At 37.3% G+C, this 20,963-nt stretch overlaps 1 protein-coding gene across 2 annotated transcripts in view; it reads left to right on the top strand.

The window, feature by feature from the left end:
* Positions 1–20,963, top strand: part of TMEM135 (transmembrane protein 135) — a 186,376-nt gene that overhangs the window by 108,087 nt on the left and 57,326 nt on the right. For both annotated transcript variants that reach the window (XM_074917568.1, XM_074917559.1), the window contains one exon: positions 11,477–11,523. In XM_074917568.1, coding sequence (XP_074773669.1) covers positions 11,477–11,523 — 47 coding nt within the window. The remainder of the gene's footprint in view (positions 1–11,476; positions 11,524–20,963) is intronic.

Raw genomic sequence — 20,963 nt, 5'->3', positions numbered from 1 at the left:
TTTTAATTACATTAATGTATATTCATTCGGTGGTTCTGAATACCCTGAAAAATCATATTACACTCAGAGAGCTGTAATCTGGGAAAGGTGAAATAGCTGCTAAATCACTATAGAAATACTAAAATACCCTGAGCGAAAAGAACCCAAAACAAAGTCAACCTTATTTATAGATACATGAAAGAGTATCTACATTATTTTTTTCAAAATCATTTGAACAGGAGCAAGTGACCGCAGTCATGAGGGTTAATCATTGAAATACCTTTTACTCATTGGGAGTTACTGGGAATATTTGCATCTGTAAAAACAGTAATGAAGGCAAGTGGCCGCGAGATCAAGTTATTGTTCAGGAATGCAAATCAGCTTTTGAAATCTGTTTGCGTTCTAAATTTTACTTCACCATCTACTTGATTGAATTGCAATTTTATTAGTTTGGTATTATTCTAAGCTATTTGTTATTGCATTAAGGGCATAATGTATATCTAGATTGGTTACATTATGTGGTGTTTTTTGTTCCAGCCGTTGGATATTTTTCTCTAATTTGTGTTAATTTATCACTGATATAGAAAAATCAGTAGACAGATACATCTTTTTAATAATCACGGGGGAAAATGCTTCTTTTCATGGACAGTGTATTTCTCTATAGTCTGTATGCAAATGCAGTTTGCTAGGCTATTCTAGGGTCTAGTATTTCACTAGCTCACAGAAAACTTGATGTTGGAAGGCACCTCTGGAGATCAGCTAGTCCAATGTCCCTTCTAAAAGTGGAGCAGGTTGCTGAGGGCTTTGTCCAGTTGAGGATTGAGGATCTCCAAGGATGGATCAGCCTTTGCTGGGGCAGTCCATTCCAGTGCCTGACCCCTCTCACAATCAAAAACTTACTTCTGAGATTTAAACAGAATTTCATGTATTTCTGCTTGTGCCCATTGCCTCCTTTCCTATTACTGCGTGCTACTGAGAAGAGTCCAGCTCAGCCTTCTTAATTCCCCCCACCAAGGAATGTATTTACAGACATGGTTAAAATCCCTCCCCTATGTCTTCTCTTCTCCAGACTAAACAACACCAGTTATCTCAGCCACTCCTCCAGGCCCTTGATCATCTTTTTGGTCCTTTGCTGGACGCTCTCTGGCATGTCCTTGTATATATATGAATTTTTAGTTTCATTAAGTCTTGTTTTTCTCAAGGATATTGCCTATTAAAACATTAACTATTAATTTTTTTTGGTACACAGTATTTTTGGTAAGGTATTGGTCAAGAACATAACTTAGAATTTTTCCTTCATTCCATCGTTTCAGAAAACCCTTTGTTGGAAAGGGGAGGGCATTTTATTTTGTTTTGTTAGATCTCTGAAGAATTTGATCAAATGCCATAGGTTACCACACCAGTTTTTACCAGAACTAGCTGTTTATATCTGAAAGGCAGATAAACCTCAACTATTTCAGTTTCTGACTATTTCAGTTTCCGAGTGCCTGAGCACCGTGAAGGATTGCATGTGACCAAGGGGCTCCACTTCATGTCTAATCACTCTTACGGTGGGAAGGTTTTGAGATGATCTTGTGTCTGTCTTACTCCTGGTTCTCAGAGACAATCTGAGTATTTAACAGAGATGGACATAAGCTTTCACTGACTGTTAAATGTTTTGGATTTATTTTATAGAGTATTTTCTAGATACCCCGTTTTTAAAAGCTCTACCTACAAAGGCTTTCTAGTTCACAAGCAATAGGAAGCCTTTTAAGGTAGGGAATTTCTCTTTATCTACTTGTTTTTTCACATGAAAAGTTTTCATTAGTCAAATTCTTGACTTTCAAAAACTTGTAGTGAAATTTTGAGACAACTTTCTTTGTGACTGTTGGAAAAATACAATTAATGTAACTGCAAATATTCCCTTGTAATTAGAAATGAATTGAATGGCTGTTAGTTATTCCTTAAAACACAATAATGAAAGTCAAGGTTTCAAAAGTCATCAAAGTTCACCTCCACCCAAGCAGGCCTAATGTAGTAAGACTTGCCCTGCTGAGGGTGAAGTGATTTTCTCGGGAGGCCTCCAAAAACAGTGAATCTAGAAGAAAAAAAAAAAGTCCCCAAACCTTCAACTGTCTGAGTATTAAAGTCATGGTTGGGGGGCTTAAAGCTGAGCTGTCAGGAAATGGGAAATGAACTGAAAATGTGGCAGTGTCACATTTAATACATTTCTTGTGGTGTGTAAACTGAGAATTTACCATGTCTCATGGCAAAAATCTCTTCTTGTAGGGACTAATCATAGAAGCTGTTCATTTTTCCATTATTGGTCAGAATCCAAGTGTAACCTTTCAACAGCAATTCATTTGACAGTGTTTCTGTTAACGTTTGAATGTACTGATGCCATTTGTCAAGGTACAGTTTTAAGGAGAAGGGTGCTTGAATGTGTGAGGCAGGGTGCATGAGCACGTGTACCCTGTGAGTAGCAGAGAGACCTCCCGGCATGTAAACACCTTGTAGAAGCACCGAGCGTGATCCTCCTAATGAACAACACCAACACTCTAGCTTTTATGCTTTTTTTTTTCTCCCCACTCTGGTAAATACAAAATAAGGAAAAAAAGCTGCTACAGAAGTCTTGCCTTGAAGAATATATATCTAAGTTATCTTCAGAATATAATTACAATGCTTACACCTTCCTTCCCCCTGATTTTCATGCAGTGTCTCGGGGGCCACTGGAGACGTGCTCATTGACTTTGGTTAATTTTGGGGCCTTTCATTTTAGTCCTACTGCTGAGTGATAACTAGTTAAAAATGATCTGTTGTTAAGGAAGCATCATGTCCTTCAATTCTGTTTATCCTCTTTAAATTGTAGGTTATGCACATAATACTGTACATGTCTCTCTATTTTGCACTTGAGTCCGTAGTGTTGTCCAACCAGATGGGGGTGGGGTGGGTGGGGAATCTGCTACATTTAAATGCATGTTACAGTATGGAAAAACTTAAGACTTGATTTTTTAAAAAGCTATTATCTTTAGAATGTATGTAGTGATTCATTCCAAGTATTTAATTTCAGGAAGGTAGTTTCTTGTTAGAGTGATACTTTGCTTTGAGTTTCCTCCTGCTCTTTCCTTCTTCCTGTAATTATTATTAAGCCAGATCAATTTTTTTTTTTTTTTTAATTCAGGAAAGAACAACCCTCCCAAATAATTTGATGTCTCTGTAGCCCTAAAGTATTGTACGTACTTTGTATATATATTTTGGGGTGCGTGCACACTATTTTTCCTTAGTTATGTACTATCTGAAATGAGAAGGCAACTGTGTGCCAGTCTAACAGAGTGATGTTTTTACAGATGATAATTGAGGGTTTATGTTTTATAGTCTAGGACATGACTTGGAGATCTAGGAGTACCAGAAGGTACAGAATAGGATTGGAGGTGTGTCCCCATTGCTCAGTGTCAGAGCTGCCTGCGAGCTGTGCGTCAAAGAGTTGATTAGTTTCAGAAACGATCCCCGACCAGCTCTTCCAATACGATATGTTGAAAAATAGCTCTTCTTTGCTCTTTTAGGAAGGTGTAATAGTAAGGTACTGCTGTTTTATTTGGTGATTACTTTTTTATACTTCAGTCTCTCAAGTGTTGTGCATCCTTGAAAAAAGTGGACTCTTGCCAAGAGCTTTAAGAAAGGCTGTTTCATGGCTCTCTTACAGTATGTTGTAGGTTTGTTTGCTGTGGTTAAGGTAATATGAAAAATAGGGGAAGAGACTTGACAAGTGTTTTTTGAGAAAACAAATGAAGGGTGCTGAAGTGCTTAACTACATGTGTATATATGGAACTAATGAAATAAAAAAAATCAAGGGTTTAATTTTCTTTTTTATTCTTTCATGCTCTTCTGAGACTGGCAGGTGCTCCCCATCTTGGCTCAGTTACCTGCTATATTTGCCAATTGTAACCATTTAATTGAGATCAAACAACAGTGCTTAACATGAACCTACACAATCTCTTGTTTAATAACACATACTAGTGTTTCTTTTGATCTTATCTGTCTAGAGATTGCTTGAGGCCTGCTTGAGCCTCTAACAGCTGAAGTGGTGTAGGTGTAGCTAAATTGGCCAAGTGCCCAATAAGCATCCGACATAGTTGTGTACATTTTCATAAAGCCTGTCAATTTTGAAGCAGCAGCAGCAGTGTTTCATTGCTTCAGAAGTTACCTGATTTCAACTAGAAAACTAATCATTATGTGGATGACCAAGATTATCCAAGAGTTTTCACCAGTGCTTTTGATAGCTCACGAAATGCTGCCCAGATACAGCCCAGAAGGACCAACAGTCTAAGTGGTGGGGAAAAGTAATGGGGGATGCAATAAAAACCTCCCCATGTGGTTTTTATTCCGTTGGGATAGTAAATAGATAATTGAAGTGGAGAGCAGAAGAACAGATAGAAACTAGTTCAGTGCTCAGGAAAACCACTTGCCAGATCCACTGCTGATGTGATGTAGTAGCAAGTGGCTGTTAGAGCCTTCACTGCACCGTGTCAGTGTATGCGCTGTTCATAGCAGTGGGGTCTGGCGGTAGAGCTGGTACTATCAGCAGCTCAGGGGTTTAGGGCTGAAGTCCTGCCCTTTTGCCCCGTATAGGTGAGTCACAGAATCAACTAGGTTGGAAAGGACCTTGAAGATCATCTAGTCCAACTGTTAACCAAACACTGACGGTTCCCAACTACACCAGATCCCTAAGTTGTAGCTGTCATATATAAGAACTGGCATGTCAGTTAATGGTGACTAATTCCATCAAGTCATTATTTATTATGTTAATTTCTTGCCTGGGGCATTAACTAATAATAGAAAATCACTACTTACATTATTAAGAGGGATCATGAGATCAGATTTTAAGGGGCTGGATATAAGAAAATGTGGCACCTATTTTCACATAACTTCTTTTTATATAACTTCTGGTATATTTGGTAACTTTTCTGTCACTTCTGGTATCTGTCTAATTACTCAGAAGGATTTGGTGATTTCCATCCCCTTTAACTACTAGAAAATTTTATACTTTTAAACCTATTTTGTTATTGGAAAAGAAAAGCATATCAATTTTATAAATACAGTTCATTGATTAGAATGCTACAGGTTATGTTACGTAATGTGCAGGTAAAAAAGAGATATCCCATGCACATTTATTTCCTTGGTCATAGAATACAAGACCATTACATTCATCTGCATGTTTAGTTCCATTTTTTTTTTTTTTTTTATTAGAAGAGAGTTTGCTTAAGAGATGACCTTAGCGTTAAGAGCTGTAGAAAGCATTATTATTGCATCAATAACATGTCTTGAAATAAAATTTAGGAACCACAAGCAACAGTTGACAACTTTCTATGATTGCACCAACATATAATTATAGTGCTGTTTGTGTAGCTCTGTGGGATTATGGTTAAAGCTAGTTTGTTTTTTTTATTAGACCAATTAATATGTTTGGAAAAAAACCAGAAAGGCTTTGGGGCACAAGGAATCCTTCCTCCTGTCTGAAGTAGGGGTAAATCTGAAGAAGTGATTTTGATCTCAAAAGTCCAATGGAGCGTCATCCTTCATCCCTAGTAATGTTAGCTGATACAATAAAAAATATTACAATTACCATACTACTATTCAGCTAGGTCTGTAAAGGTGAAAGGGTGCTCATAACCTCTGTCAGCAGTGAGAGCAGTAAGCTCTTCTGTGGATAAATGGCTTATTTTGAGGATTAAAAAGATATGTGAAACAGTTGTGTTTTTTTTCTCGATTGCATATTTTAAAGGTGAAAATTCATGACTGCTATACAAAGCTCCCAGTTACATGTATATAAATCACAGAATGCTTGAATGAAATTTGGAAAATTTGTATTAAAAATACTAATTTTAGAAAGCAAGCACATATTGCTATTAAATCCTTATTACTGTGGTCATATTTGTAGAAATATTATTTAATGATTGATCATTATTTAATGATCAATAATGTATAACAGTATGTTCACTTTCTCTTTTTTGTAACTTTTGGAAGAAATTGGCTCAAGTAGTAATTATTGGAGGGACTTCTTTTAACTGGGTTTTTAATTTTCCATGATTTTTACCAGTAAAAATTCCTTAGACAGACCCTAACAGACAGTAGCACACAGTCTTCAGGAACTAGGAGTATTAATTTTATTTTCTTATCATGAAGTGTAGCTACAGCTCTCACATACATTGCGAAGTGATTGATCAAGAAGGTGATGGTTTTCAGGCTTCATGAATGTGCTTGAAGTCATGTTTATGTGCCGGTGGCTGAAACAGCCTGAGGACTTCTGTGAGCTGGGTTTAACGCTATTTAGTGCTGAACTGTAGCTCTGACACTCTCAATGCTTCTACCAGCTGATATCACTGACCTGTCCCTTCTCCCTCCTCCTGTCTTCATCTACATAGATTACATGTATCTTCAGTGCTTCTCCTTGTAATTACAAGGTCTGTGTTACTTTATCACAGACTTCAGCCCCACTCTTTAATCTGGCTGTATGGGAGAACTAGCAGCCTCCGATCAGAGACTTTTTATCCCATGAAATCTGACTATAATGAAAATGCTTAAGGAAAAATACACACAACCTTAGGATTAGGTAATGTACATGTAAAGTCTGAATATAAGAGGCTTGAGAGTAGTTTTAATAGTTTTGTCAGTGTTATTTTTCCTTTCTCTGGTCCAAGATTATTTCTATCTGGCTGCAAGAGCAAGTCCTTTGTGAGCTGGGGCTGCTGGTGTTACTGGGGCTGCTGGTGTTACTGGGGCCGCTGGTAACTGCTTTCAGCCAGAGCTTTTTGTTTTATGGTCAGAACTGGGAACTGCTGAATGTCGCTTTGTGATGCTGTTTACATGAGGTCTCAGCTTTCTTGGGGGGAAAAAAAATAAAAATAAAAAAATTGAGCTTGTCAGCCAACAGAGATCTGGAAAAAAGTACCTCTTAAGTTTTGTCATCAACTTTCTTCTTTTTTGATTAATGTTTAGTATAGTACAGTAAAGTATAATGTAATCGATTAAATTGCAGGGTTCACCTTACACACTGAATATGCTAACCTGTCCTGGAGCATAGGGATTTCCTTGTAGCCTATGTGCATCTCTTTAAAAACATTAAAATATTTAGGGCGTATCATTCTCATTAGAAACATGTAGGTTGTCTGCTTGCTGTATCTGTTTCTGCAGCTGGAAAGTTTCAAGGTCTGTGTGTTGCCAAGCACAATTTGTTGACTTTGTGTCATAAATCAAAAAATGACGGACTGTGCAAGAAAAATCCCAAATGAGACTTCCTGCTCACTAGATTATGATGCTTAAACTCGCTCAATGTTTAAAACTGTATTTCTGTAGGCCTTTGTATTTTTTTCTCTTTTTAGTATAGTTGGTTCTAAATCTAAACCAGGTTTAGCCTATTGTACTGAGAACGCAATTGAAAAATTATATCGAATGGGGGAAAGTTGAAAGAAAGGCTTATTTTTAAATAAGCTTAATTTTGGAGCATGGTGACCATTTCTCTTCTGTTTCTTGATGCTATGATAAGAAGATAATCACTGGGCTATCCACGTTGGGCTGTGCATTTCATGTAAAACAGTCTGCTTTAGCGCTATATCTTGATGTGTAAATGTTGGGAGACTCAGTGTCAAACTTTCCCAGAGCATTTCTATGAGATGTTTGCCTCTATTGATCTTAAACACCTCTGATAAAGGAGGTTCCACAATCTCATGGGCAACTTGTTCTGGTGTATCACTACCCTACAGAGAGCGCTCTTCCTGATACCTAGCCTATGTTGTCTTCACTGTAGATTAGCTCTGTCTTCCTCCTTTTGTACTTAATGTCACAGATTCGTCAGTATTTGTTGATTATATGAAAATAGTTACCATGTTTGTCACTAGCTACTTCTTTGTTATTTCAAGCAGTTTCCCAACAGTTGTACAGTACATATCTGTTATTTTCATCATGCTCTTCTGGGCTGTCTTGTTTCGTCTGTGCTTTTCTTTGACAGTAGTGCCCAGCACTGTATTTTGGGGGGCTTGCACCAGGTCATTCGTGTAACATACTGCTATGTCTTAACCTCATCTGCTTCTAAAAGAGTCTGCAGTATTTTACAGCACTTTCCACAGCACTGAATTGCTGGCATCTGTCTGTTTGTGATCTGTGGAAATTGTTATACTCTTGTACTGCCTACACAGTTGTTTCTTGATACGGTTTTTGTGTATGTGATTTCTCCTGCCAACTACTTTGTATTTGTTTTTATTGAATTTCATCTTGTTGACTTTGGGCAATTCAATCACTCTGTGTGAAGACCTGGCCTCTAAAGGATTTTGTGAATTTATGACATAATCTCTTTTTCATAATTCAAATCATTACTGCAGAGGGAAGGAAAACCTCTGTGGTTACCTCAGTAAAATGCCGTTTAGTTTGATAACGAATTGGTAACTGTTAGAGTTTTCTCCTGCAGTGTTTGTGAGCAGCTCTCAGCCTACTTACGTAATTATGTATGCCACAAACATACATTAAAGTTCAGATAAATTACACCTGCTCCTTTCCTTAAAACATGTCAAAGGAGAAAACTACAGTATTTTTAATTTACTTGTCTATGGTGTTGGTTGTTTCTTATTGTCTTGTTATCTAGATGTTTATAAACGAGCTGTTTCAAATAATTTATTCTAGTATAGTTGTGGATATTAGAAGTGACCTGGCTGACTGTCTAACATTCACTGAACTTCTCATTTACAAAAATTACTATCAGTTTCCTCTTTTCCAGCTGACCAATGTCTTCCACCTCTGTTTGGTTTGTGTTTTTTTTTTCAAATAATGTTTTTAAGTTCTGAAAGACATCTGATAATTATAGAGGGTGATTAAGCAAGGTCTTCAAGTGTTTTAAGTTGCCCATATTTTGCCAAATAGAATACAGATTATAGACAATTTGATGACAGGTGGATGGTGAGGTGGATTGAAAACTAGTTGTACCGAACTGACAGGCTTGAAGGGTTGTGATCAGCAGCACAAAGTCCAGTGTGAGGCCAGTCTCTGGTGGTACCTCAGGAATCCATTCCGGGGTCAGTAGCATCATAAGTGACCTGTATGGGTGGGCAAGGTGCTACACCCTCAGCAGGTTTGCAGATGATACAGAACTGGGAGGAGTTCTTGCTGCACCGGATGGTTGTGCTGCCATCCAGAGGAACCTCACAAGCTGGAGAAATGGGCCAGCAGAAACCTCAGAACATTCAAAAAAGGGAAGGGCTGAGTCCTGCTGGGGAGGAATAACCCCAGGCACCAATATATGCTGGGGGCATCTGGAAAGCAGTTTTGCAGAAAAAAACAGGGGGTCCAGGTGGACACCAAGCCGAACATGAGCCAGCAAAAGGCCCTTCCAGCAAAGGAGGCCACCAGCCTCTTGGTCTGCATTAGAAGAAGCATTGCCAGGAGGTTGAGTGAGGTGATCCTTCCCCTCTACTCAGCGCTGGCAAGACACATCTGTAGTGTTGTGTCCAGTGCTGAATTTCCTAGTATGAGACAGACGTGGACATGGCCCTGGAATGAAGGGCCATGAAGGTGATTAAGGCCTTTGGAGCATCTCTCATACAACGAGAGGCTGAAAGAGCTGGGGTGCTTTAGCCTGAAGAGGTGAGAGCTCAGAGGGATTCTTAATGATGTGTGTACATACTTCTTATGCTGTTATCAAACTTACTAAAAAAAAAAAAAAAAAGATTGAAAAGGAATAAGAGAAAAAAGGACAAGAAAAAGAGACTGTTTAGTGAAGTGAGTGTTTTTACTGTACTGTCAAGTCTTCTTGTCCCTTTTGTCTCCTGAAAATGGTAACCAGAGAAATGATGATTGTTGTTTGAATGTTTAAATATGGTTTGGACTTTGGAGGATTAGGGCAGGTCTTTCTAGGTAGACCTTGGGTTTAAATGTAAGTCTGCTTTCAGTGCTAGTTTAAACTTAAATATATAATTGTCCTTACTTTGCCCTAACGATTTAATATAAAATTATTTCAGTTGTTTACATTTTTGATGCAGAATAATAAAATGTGGTAGTACTGGTGAAGGAAGAGGAAAGAAAAAAAAGGCTAGTTTATATAATAAATGTTATAATGTCTTGTGTGATCTAATTTTAAGTCACATGCCAGAGGACTTAGAAAAGGGAAATGGCCTCATTGTGAGATTTTTTTCTCTGAAAGTCATTATTGACTTCTCCTATTCAAATTTTTATCACACTTTCTAATCTGTGTCAACAAGCAGCACCCTAATGTTCTATGTATTTATAACCTTCAAATATACACCGTTACCAGCATTACAATTTTTTTTCACTTAAGCTATCTGTATCCTATCATGATCAATACTTCTTCAACCCTTGAAAATCAGTGCAGGTGTTTTGTAAAACACAGTTTTTCTATAAAGTGTTTACCTCATGAATGATGGTATGAATATCGACCAGTGTATCTAGAACAAAACAGTATTTTCTCACTCTTGAGCTCTGTCTGGCAAAGACGGAGTGGATTAAGGCAGGTTATGAATTCAAAACATGGTGTAGTTGTTCCTGAAACAGCTGTGTATATACAAGCAGTTCTACAGTCAAGGTACGAGGGCTTGCTGGTATCTCAAGGAGGATGGCTTCATCCTTTCTCTTCTTCTCTGTTCCTGGCATGGAGGTCCCTGTCCTTCCCTTTTGCCTGTGTCTCCTTTGGTGATCCAGTGATATCCTTATCTTGCCAAATTGGCAGAAATCTCTCCAGAATTTTGATTTCCCCCCCCTCCCCCCTCCTTGAGTTAATTTTCTTCAGCATTTGTGAGTCACTGTGCGGTGATAGGGAGGAGGTAAGAGCACTGAGCCCCAGCAGAGAGGTTGGGAGGAAGAGGTAGGATGTTCCCCTCTCAGTGCTGGAGAGCTGTTAAGTTTGGTCACTGACTCTTGTATGATCACATTGATAACCTAGAGTGAAATGGGATTATTCCAAGTGAGTTTGGTGCTAAGGTAAACTACTAGAAAGGATACTCTCATTTGGGAATAGGATTATTTATTCTCAAACTTGCTGGAAAGCAGTTAAACAGAAGCAGCTGTCTGTACAGGCATCTTAAATGTCCTGCCTTTTAAACTGAAACTTAGTGATATGATATTTGAATAAACCACAAAAGCAAAGACACACAAAATATAATGTTTAAATTTCCATTCTATTGCTTTATTGTTTTCATTCAGTTGTTTTATTATTATTTTGTTATTTATTATTTTATTCCAGACTATTTTAAGTGGCATCATTTTCTGTGTCTGTTGTCCCCCTACCCTGGTTTGTATTTCATATTTTTTGTAACTTCTACAGGAACAGCTCTAAGTCCACTAGAAACAAGAGCTTCCTTTTTGGTGGATTCAGACAGGCTTTAATTCTGGCTCTTCAAGCATATAAATAGAGTGTCACTTTTATAGTAACATTTGTAAAATCTTCATGAGCCAGGACATGCAGTATAAGTGTGATGTGTGATGTTTGATGTAATAACAGTCTTTCTCCTTCTTGTAGGTCCTGTTGTTCTGCATCACAGCTGCTCTGTTCATGTTCTTTTTCAGGTATGTTGCTAATATTTTTATGTTTGTAAAGATTATTTTAAACAGCATTTATAAGAGCTTATTTGATTTTTGGTATTCATCTGAAAACTTATATATTCTCAACTCATTTCTGAATTGAGTGCTTCCATGTCAAAACATAATTGGGCTAAAAAGGGAAATTGCTGGGTTAAATGCTTTAAATCTGGAGATTATACTGATTACTGAAGGAGCCTCCTCTAAATTCATAGTAAGATCTTGGAGATCTAACATTCCATGGTATCAAAATGTCTGAAATGCTGCTTTTCATATATGTTCTTAAATAGCTTACGCTGGGGAAGATAATATTTCATCTTCTGATAAAAAGAGAGGAGAACAGGAAAATGAGATTTTACAGTCTTAAGTAATAACAAATATTTGACATGCATGCAGGTGCAACTACCTTTTTTAAATTTTAGAGTAAACTAGTTTCACATATTTTCATAAGTTATCAATTGTATTCTTTCTTAAAACATGCGGTGGAGAGGTTGGATGAGACAGTCTAACCTTTTTCTCTCTCATTTTCATGATATATGTAGTAAGTCGTTTACCTTCTCATTGTTTCCCTTTGAAATACCAGACCTCTTAAATTTTCTTTATTATATCTCTAGCTGGAAAGTTGCTTGCTAAAGCAACCTTTGACTACAACCCTTTAACTTAGAATTTTCTGTGGCATGTAGCCATCTATGGTTCTTCAAGCCATACGATCCCTTGGTAATTGCAAAATGCTGGAAGCTGCAGCTTGTTTTTTCTTAATTCTATTACTTATAAATTACTCATGTATATTGGCCAAGAACAGTCTGTGGATAGTGAAGAGTTGCTAATTTAAAGGATTTGAAGAAGCATTCCTCCTTTCATCTGCCACCCATTAAGACCCTTGCAGTCTTCTTGCTTTATTGTCTTCTACTTCCCTGAGTCATGGCATAACAACATCAGAGAATCTCACTTGAAAGGGTTAAGTGAGATACCTGTCTGTATGAATGCTGATTAAACCTATTCAAAACACTAAAATGCTGGTAAAGCTGTAAATGTTATATGATTTGAGAGGAAGCTAGTTGTCTCCTGTCTATGTCTTTGGTAATGAACCAGTGTTTTAGAGACAACCTGGAAGTTAAATGAGAACTGACCAGAGACCAGAAGTGTTTGGTGAATTCCTCCTTGACCTGGCACAGCAATGTTGACGGTTGAATGGGCTCCAATTCACTTTCTTTTCTAAATTTAGTCCCTCCATGCCATGGTTGATGGATATCCTGTTGAGCAGTCATAATCAGCAACATTTAATTCCTTTGTCACTGGTGTTGTAACAGAAGAATTAAAATACAGGACCAGGAGGTTATAGGTCCACTGGCTTAATTATCAGAAAAAAAAAATCAAAATAATTTTTGTTAGTAAACGCAAACAAAAACTGTAAATCAAAGTCAATTTATAAAAAAATAATTAGCACAGATCAATTTATTTTCTTTTTTCTTTCTGACTGTAATCAGTATTGTGATTAGAATTTCTTCACAGCGATTCATATGGTACCCTCCTAAAGTAACCAGGTATAGATGCTCTGTGTGAACATACCTTTGGGTAAGCACAGAACCCTCAGGGTAACCTGTGGACAGAGTTGTTGCTGGAGGTTGGCTGTCAGACAGAGGATGTATTGACTGTGTTGACAAGCACCTACTCAGGTCCTCCATTGTTTACTATTTTTATATTTAAATAATGACAAAGATAACAGCGGAAGTGGTTATTATGTATGTGGGTAAAACTGCTGGCTGGGAACTGCAGTTACTTTGCAGAACAGACTTGGAATTCAGATAGATGCGAACTGAAGAGACGATCTGAAAAACTATAAAGCTGTTTAGTAATGACAAGGTCGAGATAATACATTTACTGGTAAGGAGCTGTGGAGAATCAAATGGTTTGAGAGCAGTTCACTGAAGACCCCATAGTAGTTGTCAGGCTGCCAGCTGAGTGTAAGTCAACAGTGTTACATTCCTGTAACAAGGGAAACACTGCGCGGGGTGTAGAGATCTTGTGAGGTACATAAAGTTGTCTTTTTGTTGTACTTAAATTTAAGAAGTTCTCAGAGCACTTTTGTGTCCTTTTTGATTATTACGCACCAAGAAGAATCTGCAGAGAAACCTCAGAGTTTATTCTCCAGTGATCTTGAGTTTGTAAAACATGGTTTATTTAAAAGGATGATTTGTGGTTGTTTAATTTTTAAAAAATAAATGAGGGATGGAATAACTGTCTTCATGTACGTACAAGACTGCTGTAAAGAGAAAGAGAATAAATAGTCTGTTCTTGCTTGCTACAGTAGAAAGGACAAGAGGTAACAGAGCAAGACTCTTTTTCTTACAATAATACATTGCAGCACAGATGAATTCACTTAGATAGTGAGGAAGGAAATCTTAAGAAAGAACTGGTGAAAAGATTCCTTGGTGAGGCTACGGATTATCTGTTCTTTCAGATGCACAAGAACAGATTTTGAATAATAAAGGTATTGCCACTTAGGGGAAGGAGCGTTTGACTTCCTCAGTCTCTCCCATTTTTTGATTCACACCAATGGTTGTCATATTGTGAAGTAGTTGTTGTAGTAAGCTGCCAAAGACAGTGGCCATAAAGTCTTTGGAGGAGGATAACATTGCTGTGCTTTGTTGAATGCAACTTGAAAGTTATACCTGTAAAAAAAATACCAAATTACAGCTCTGTGCTGTAGAAATCACCAAGTCTTGTAGAACTTATAGAGCGGAGACAGGAGGGCAGGCAAAGGTAGGGAACACGTCAGCGATCCAGGTGGGCAGGGGCATCTCTGAAAATTAGCAGAGGGAGAAACGTGACTCTTCTACCACACTGAATTGCAGTGTTCTTCCACAATTTCTAGTCATAGAAATATAATAGGAGAGGAACAACTACTCAGGGAGAAGACAGATGACAGAGAAGTCACTCGATCAGCCTTTAAAGTTTTTGTTCAGTTTGTCTGGAGTGAGATTGTGAGTTGGTAATTGTCTTATCCCATATGTTCATCATTGATTCCCTATGGTAAGATTTTGGACAGCCCTCAGAGGAATTCTCTATGGATCTATCCAGAGCCCCAGGGAAGCAATCTTCCTGTCTCCATTGTTACCTAAAATAGAAAAGAATTGAGAGAGTCGTTCAACTGCATTTTCTCTGTTTAATGGCTGAAAATCACTTCAGCCTTTTCCTAATCATAAGTGGATCAAACTGACAAAATCGTGTTAGAATTGCAGTACTTTCAGAAAAGTCTTAGAAAAAGACCTTATTCGAAGTCAGATCTGCTTTGCTTGTGGAATATTTTCCCATTGACTATAAAATGCTGTTCACTGCTAACAAGCATTTGACACTCTTTCAGAGGTGGCTCTTTGTCCTCCCTGCTTCACCAAAATGTCCTAAAAGGTGCTGAGAGCAGTAGCACTTTTTTGTATGTAATCCCTTTCAGCATTAAAGAAAAAATCCTGATATCTAAACGGTGTAATCTGAAGTTTAAAGCCTTTCTAAAAAGAAACTTAATGTCAGTATAACTCTATGCTACCAAAATATGATTGGTGCTTGAAGAGTCAAGTGACACAAGGAATAAAAGTGAAGCGGTCTTTTTCTGAGTTCATATAAATTGCCTTAATCTGAGGCTATTGTTAAATTTTCTGAATTTAAAAGTGATGACTGTCCCCAGTCAGTAACTCTGGTTGGCACTAGCATTCCTGGCAGCTCCAGGATTAACTGAATTTAGCCACTATTTTTGCTGTGTGTAGTTTTGAGCTGGATCGTTTTCCTCACACGGCTCATACCGTGATGCGCCGTAGCTGGCATCGGCACTATGAGCCAGCAGCGGTAAGTGTGGAAAGCAGAGAAGCTCTTTGGCATTCACATGGACTTTTGTCATTTTAAAGTGACTACCTACCAGCACGGCTTAAGGTGATCTTTGCTGAACCCAGGAAATGAAAAGTTATTTGAGTTGGAAAGTTCAGAACTCTTTTCTTCATGGAGGAATTAAGATATGTTTGATACATCACACAACTTTCAGGATCTCTTTCAGGTTGCCATATTAATAACAGCCTGTTAAGTTGAGCTTGCTTCTGGAAGGCAAATGCTTTGGTTGATAGCTACCCACTAAAAGAGAACAAAATCAATATGGTGCGTAACTGTAACATGATCATACCTCTCCCTGGATGTGGATATTTCTTACCCACACTGTTAGGAAATACTGGTATAATAGATGTATGAATCTTTGTCTATGGAAGTATAGGCAAGTTCTTTTTGATTTATTGGAATATTTCCTTTTCTGGTTTAATGAAGTTTCTCAGTATCTCATTATAATGTTAATCTTGAATTATTTTTTTTTTAATAAATCTGTAATGGTCCTTTGGCCAGGCAATTATATAATTTGCTGATGCTTCCTCTCTGACTGCCAACACCTACATGTCTGATTTCTGCCTCCAAAGCAGCAGAAAGGTGCAAAAGCCTGTGTAATGGACCTGGGGACTGGGAAGTATTCAGATGATGTTCCTGTCATTTGATATAGAAAGGGTTTCTCAAGTTGTAAAATGAATGGCCTTTACTCTCTGTTGGAAGGCTTTGTCCTCACATCGTGTTGACTTGCTACCCCTCCTGATCCTCCCAGCCCACCAGCTATGACAAATGTTTCACACTAGCTGAAAACTTCACCAGGCAGCCTTGATATTTATCACTGGAGTTTCCCTAAAATTCTGTTGGATTGTTCAAACATTATTACATCTACTACAGGACAAAAAGAGAAGAAGGTGCTATATCTCAAGAGTTAAGAAGTGAGGCTACAGAACTCAGATGGTAGAAGGAAAACCAGGATTAATTACTCCAGAATATATAAAGTGAGAAGGGAGTCAGATTGGAAGTTAAATTCATAAGAGCAGTATAGAAAGGAAGACAGTAGGAAGAAGGAAGGAGAGAGTGACTGAAGAGGGAAAAAATAAGATCATGTCCGCAGACAGGAGAAAAAATAGAAGAATATACTAGGAAAAAAGGAAAAAAGTAGCTCAAATGCAGATGATAGGTTTACAAGCAACAAAGTTATATTTACAGACAGAGGAAGCATATTTTAGAATGGTATTTTTTTCTTTCTTGTCTTCCATCCTCCTTTTCTGGTACTTTTTTCTTGTACCTCTGTTTATTCTCAAAATGCTTCTGCTCAGCTCTGTTGGAAGAGATGAAACAATGCATCACTTACTTGTGGATAGTTGCAATATACAGTAACTTGGGTAGTGCAGTCTGTCATGTGTGTATTTAATGCACATGCATAGGTAATCACAGTTGAAACAAAGTTCTTTACCCTTCAACCTATTTTTTCCTAAAAAACTTAAATACAGAACTGTATCTGGCGAGAGGATGATTCCCATATCTTTAGGAATTCATTTTTAGGTAACATTGAACTCCACTGGTACTTAACACTCACCACTTACTCAAAAATAAAAATTCATTTATGATATCATATGATGTCATATATGATATGTTTTAAAATGCATTATTTTTAAAGTGTCTTCTAACAAATGCATGCTTTTTTTTTTTTTTTTTTTTTTTTTAATATAGTTTGCATGAAATTAAGGTTATGGGTGAAAAGGTTTTGATTATACCATGTTTCATGTCATCTTATTTCAGTTTGAACGATTTATGTACTGGCTCTCCTGAATACCATTCCAGAATAATTGAATAGAATTAAATGAAGAAACAAGAGAAATCCTATAGTGTGTAAAAGAAATATTTGTAAAATACAATTGATTTAATGTTATTTTAGTAGCAGTTTTATTTTGAATATTACGCTAGGTTTTTTTGGAAGGCTGATGCAATGCCTATGCTTTTATACATATTTGAAGAAATCCACATAATAGAAAACTTGCAATCTCTGCACAATAAATGAACACCTACATATAAATCCTATCCACATAAACTTAGAAAATCCAGCAATTTGGGTGAATATGTGTTGGCAGACTACAGTACTGGTTGCTATAGTAGTTAATCCTTAGACTATATACTACCAGTTTATAATAGGCATATGTTAATTCATCTGCTCTGAACCCTGGAAAGGAAAGCTCCACGTACAAGCTGAAACCAGCTATTATGGGAAGTTGGATGTTTCTGATGATTGATTGATCATAAATTGAGGGTGAAGTCTGCCTTCTGTAGAGATAAATGTTAAAATGTTATTTTCTGAAACAAGGATTTCAGACAATCGAAAGTTATTGCTGTGATTTCGCAGAGCAGAACACGGTGTTTTTCATAACTCAGAGTTTGTATAGCTTACATCGGAAAGCTCTTGATCTCTTAATGTCATTTATCAATTGTCTATTGATTGAAAATGGAAAATTAAAAATATAATGAAAAGAACATCTAAGAAATGCAGATGCACTGTCATATACTGCCATTAAGATGTAATATTGAAACTTGTGCAAAGTTACTGAAAACCTTTAAGAAAGGTCCTTTTGTTTGCAGAGCCCTTTATCTCATTAATGAAATTCTAGCCTCCCAAATTACAGCTATTTACTCTTCTTTCCCCGTGAAACACATATCCTGTAATTTATTCAGTATTTTCTACATGATATTTCAAAGTGCCTTTATTTTCTTTTAAGAATGTGTGGTACCAGTGCCATAGTAGTCTCTTGTTTAATCACCTAAGCTCCCTTTTGTACAGAAGCAAGTACTTGAAAGATATTTTTGCCTTTTACTTCTGTTCTCTTTTTTACTGTAGAATGAGCAAGCTTAACAGCTGGAGTTGCTATTATATGGATTTAATTGCAAATAATATTCCCCTTTCTTATAAAAATTATTTTGCAGTCTTTTGCTGTAGAATTACAGGAGTACATCAAAAGTCCTCTGCTATTGAAATATTAGGTAATAAATCAGAAGAAAAAGAGAAAGAAGAAAAAGAGATGAGAATTTTTTTCCGTGTTTATGTATTTTTTTTACTGCTCTTATATAAACATCTCAAAGTTAGCAGTTCAAAGCATTGTTTTGGTAACTGTCATGAAACTTGATTTCTGAGGTATTTTGGACGACCTGGTGAGTAGATGAAAACTTTCAGTCTCCTAACAAATGCTACAAATATCAGTTTGTTTTATTTAGTGTGAGCAAAAGTAAAATATGGTATCACAGGAGGGGTTTGCGGATGACAAAATGACCTTATAGATTAACTCTGACACTTCTCTGGCAGAGCGCTGGGTTTGGAGTAGCATAGGCTTAGTTCATATGCAAATATGGGTAGAAAGGTGAGATAATCTGTTTTCAGTTTATATACCAATAGAATGGTGAAAAAGTATTTTTGCTTTTTTATTTTCATGAAGCACATTTTTTTTCTCTTTCTCATACCCTTTTACCAGACTTCCACTGCATTTCAATTTTTCTTTTTTGTCCCTTAAAAATTGCAAAGCCATGTGGTATTGTTTTGGTTTTGGTTTGAAGGGGAGTTGCTGCTGAGTTTTGCAGAACTCTGGTCCTAGCTGTCTGCTGCATTCACAGGAGAAGGGAGACTGATCTCCCCAAGCTCACGTGTACCCACCTCTATCTCAAAAATGATATAGTAGAGTTAAAGGTATGTCTTTATTTATTTATGTCATATTTATGCAAGAATTTGAGATGATTAGGTTTTCATATAGGTAAGAAGAAAATCTACACTTACAGGTATTACAAAGAAATTTGTAACAGAGTGCAAAATTTCAGTGTCTAATGGGATTATATTGGGCATCTTTAGTAGGTTAGGGACCCTCTACTGATGATGCTCTTTTACCTTCAGTCAGTCGTCTGTGGTGGCTACTGTAGGATGTCCATGACCAAATCTACTTTTTCTATTTCTGTGTTCTTGTATTTGCAAGTACAAGTTACTGTTCCTCATCTGTTCATATGGGTTGTGTGGGAGGAATGGCACAATACTGGATTTCATAAAATTAAAAGAAATGGCTTCTGAATTCTAATCTAGCATTAAAAGAGAACCTTACAACAGTTAGATCTTTAGCATGTCTTGGGGTCTGTTTTCAAGACTCATCTTCAATTTCAGGCACCTGAGATACTTAAGTTAGGAAATATGAGGAAAAGACAGGTAAATGAAGAGGACAGTTCCCATCATTTGTGGGCTTAATTTATGTTGCAGAGCTATCTCTCTCTAACTGATGATATAGGTGATTGTGCACCAAACTTAATTGCATAGTTCTAGGTGGGATAAGTCTAGGCTAATGTTTTTCCTTAAAGTTACGTAAAGACCATATTAAAATTATTCTGAGAGACAGTAAGTGTTTAGAATTATTGAAATGCTGAGATATTATAAAAGATGGTTTTTCTAACCATCTGCATACACGGCTTGTATTATCCTTGTATTTCATGGATCCACTTTTGGCTTTAATATGAAAAAAACCCCACCTTGTGTTCTGCTAATAAGAGAAAGAAAGGAAGGGGACATATATATTAAAGTATATATTTAAGTATTAATTTTTCTGGTTTATTACCAGAGCCTTGGATGGAAGTATATCTCCCCCTCTGCTCTACTGTTGTGAGACTCCCACCCACAGTACTGTGACCAGGTATAGGGCCCCCAGGGTAAGAAGGACATGAAACTGCTTGAGGGGGTCCAGAAGAGGCCACGAAGATGCTCAGGGGGCTGGAGCACCTCCCTTGTGAGGACAGGCTGAGAGAGTTAGGGGGTTCAGCTGGAGAAGAGAAGGCTCCAGGAGACCTTAGAGCGGCCTCCCAGTACTTAAAGGGGGCTACAGGGAAGGAGGGAGGGACTCTTTATCAGGGAGTGTAGGGATAGGACAAGGAGTAACAGTTCTAAACTGAAAGAGGGCAGATTTAGATTAGATATAAGGAAGAAATTCTTTCCTCTGAGAGTGGTGAGACACTGAACAGGTGGTTGCCCAGAGAAGCTGTGGCTGCCCCCTCCCTGGCAGGGTTCAAGGCCAGGTTGGACGGGGCTTTGGGCAACCTGGGCTAGTGGAAGGTGTCCCTGCCCGTGGCAGGGGGGTTGGAACTACATGACATTTAAAGTCTGTTCCAACCCAAACCATTTTGTGGTTCTATGAAGTTAGAGGAAAAAGGCATCATAGAACAAAATGCTTTCCTATGTGGAAAAATTGTGGGAAATATTTGAAAACCTCTTTCTGAATTCTAAATAAAATTATTTGCATTTGTACAGTAATATAAAGTACAAAACCACAGTAAACTTTATAATCTCTTTAGATCCTTGTCATGAGTAAAAAGAGAAAGTATTTATACTTCTGAGGCATCCTAGACATGCATCTTATGAACTGGGAATGCATTTTAAATTAAATTAAAATTTTAATGCATGTTGTTATTGTTACTGAATTTCACATGTAGTTTTGATAATATTCACCTGATGTCTGTCATATTTTTTGCCCAACTGGTAATAACATTTAAAGTATCAATTTAATTGTCAAAGAATG

Source organism: Athene noctua, chromosome 1, assembly GCF_965140245.1.
Source record: "Athene noctua chromosome 1, bAthNoc1.hap1.1, whole genome shotgun sequence".
In the NCBI taxonomy this organism is placed as follows: Eukaryota; Metazoa; Chordata; class Aves; order Strigiformes; family Strigidae; genus Athene; species Athene noctua.
Note: the sequence above shows the minus strand (reverse complement) of the source record. Positions and strands in the feature narration are given on the sequence as shown.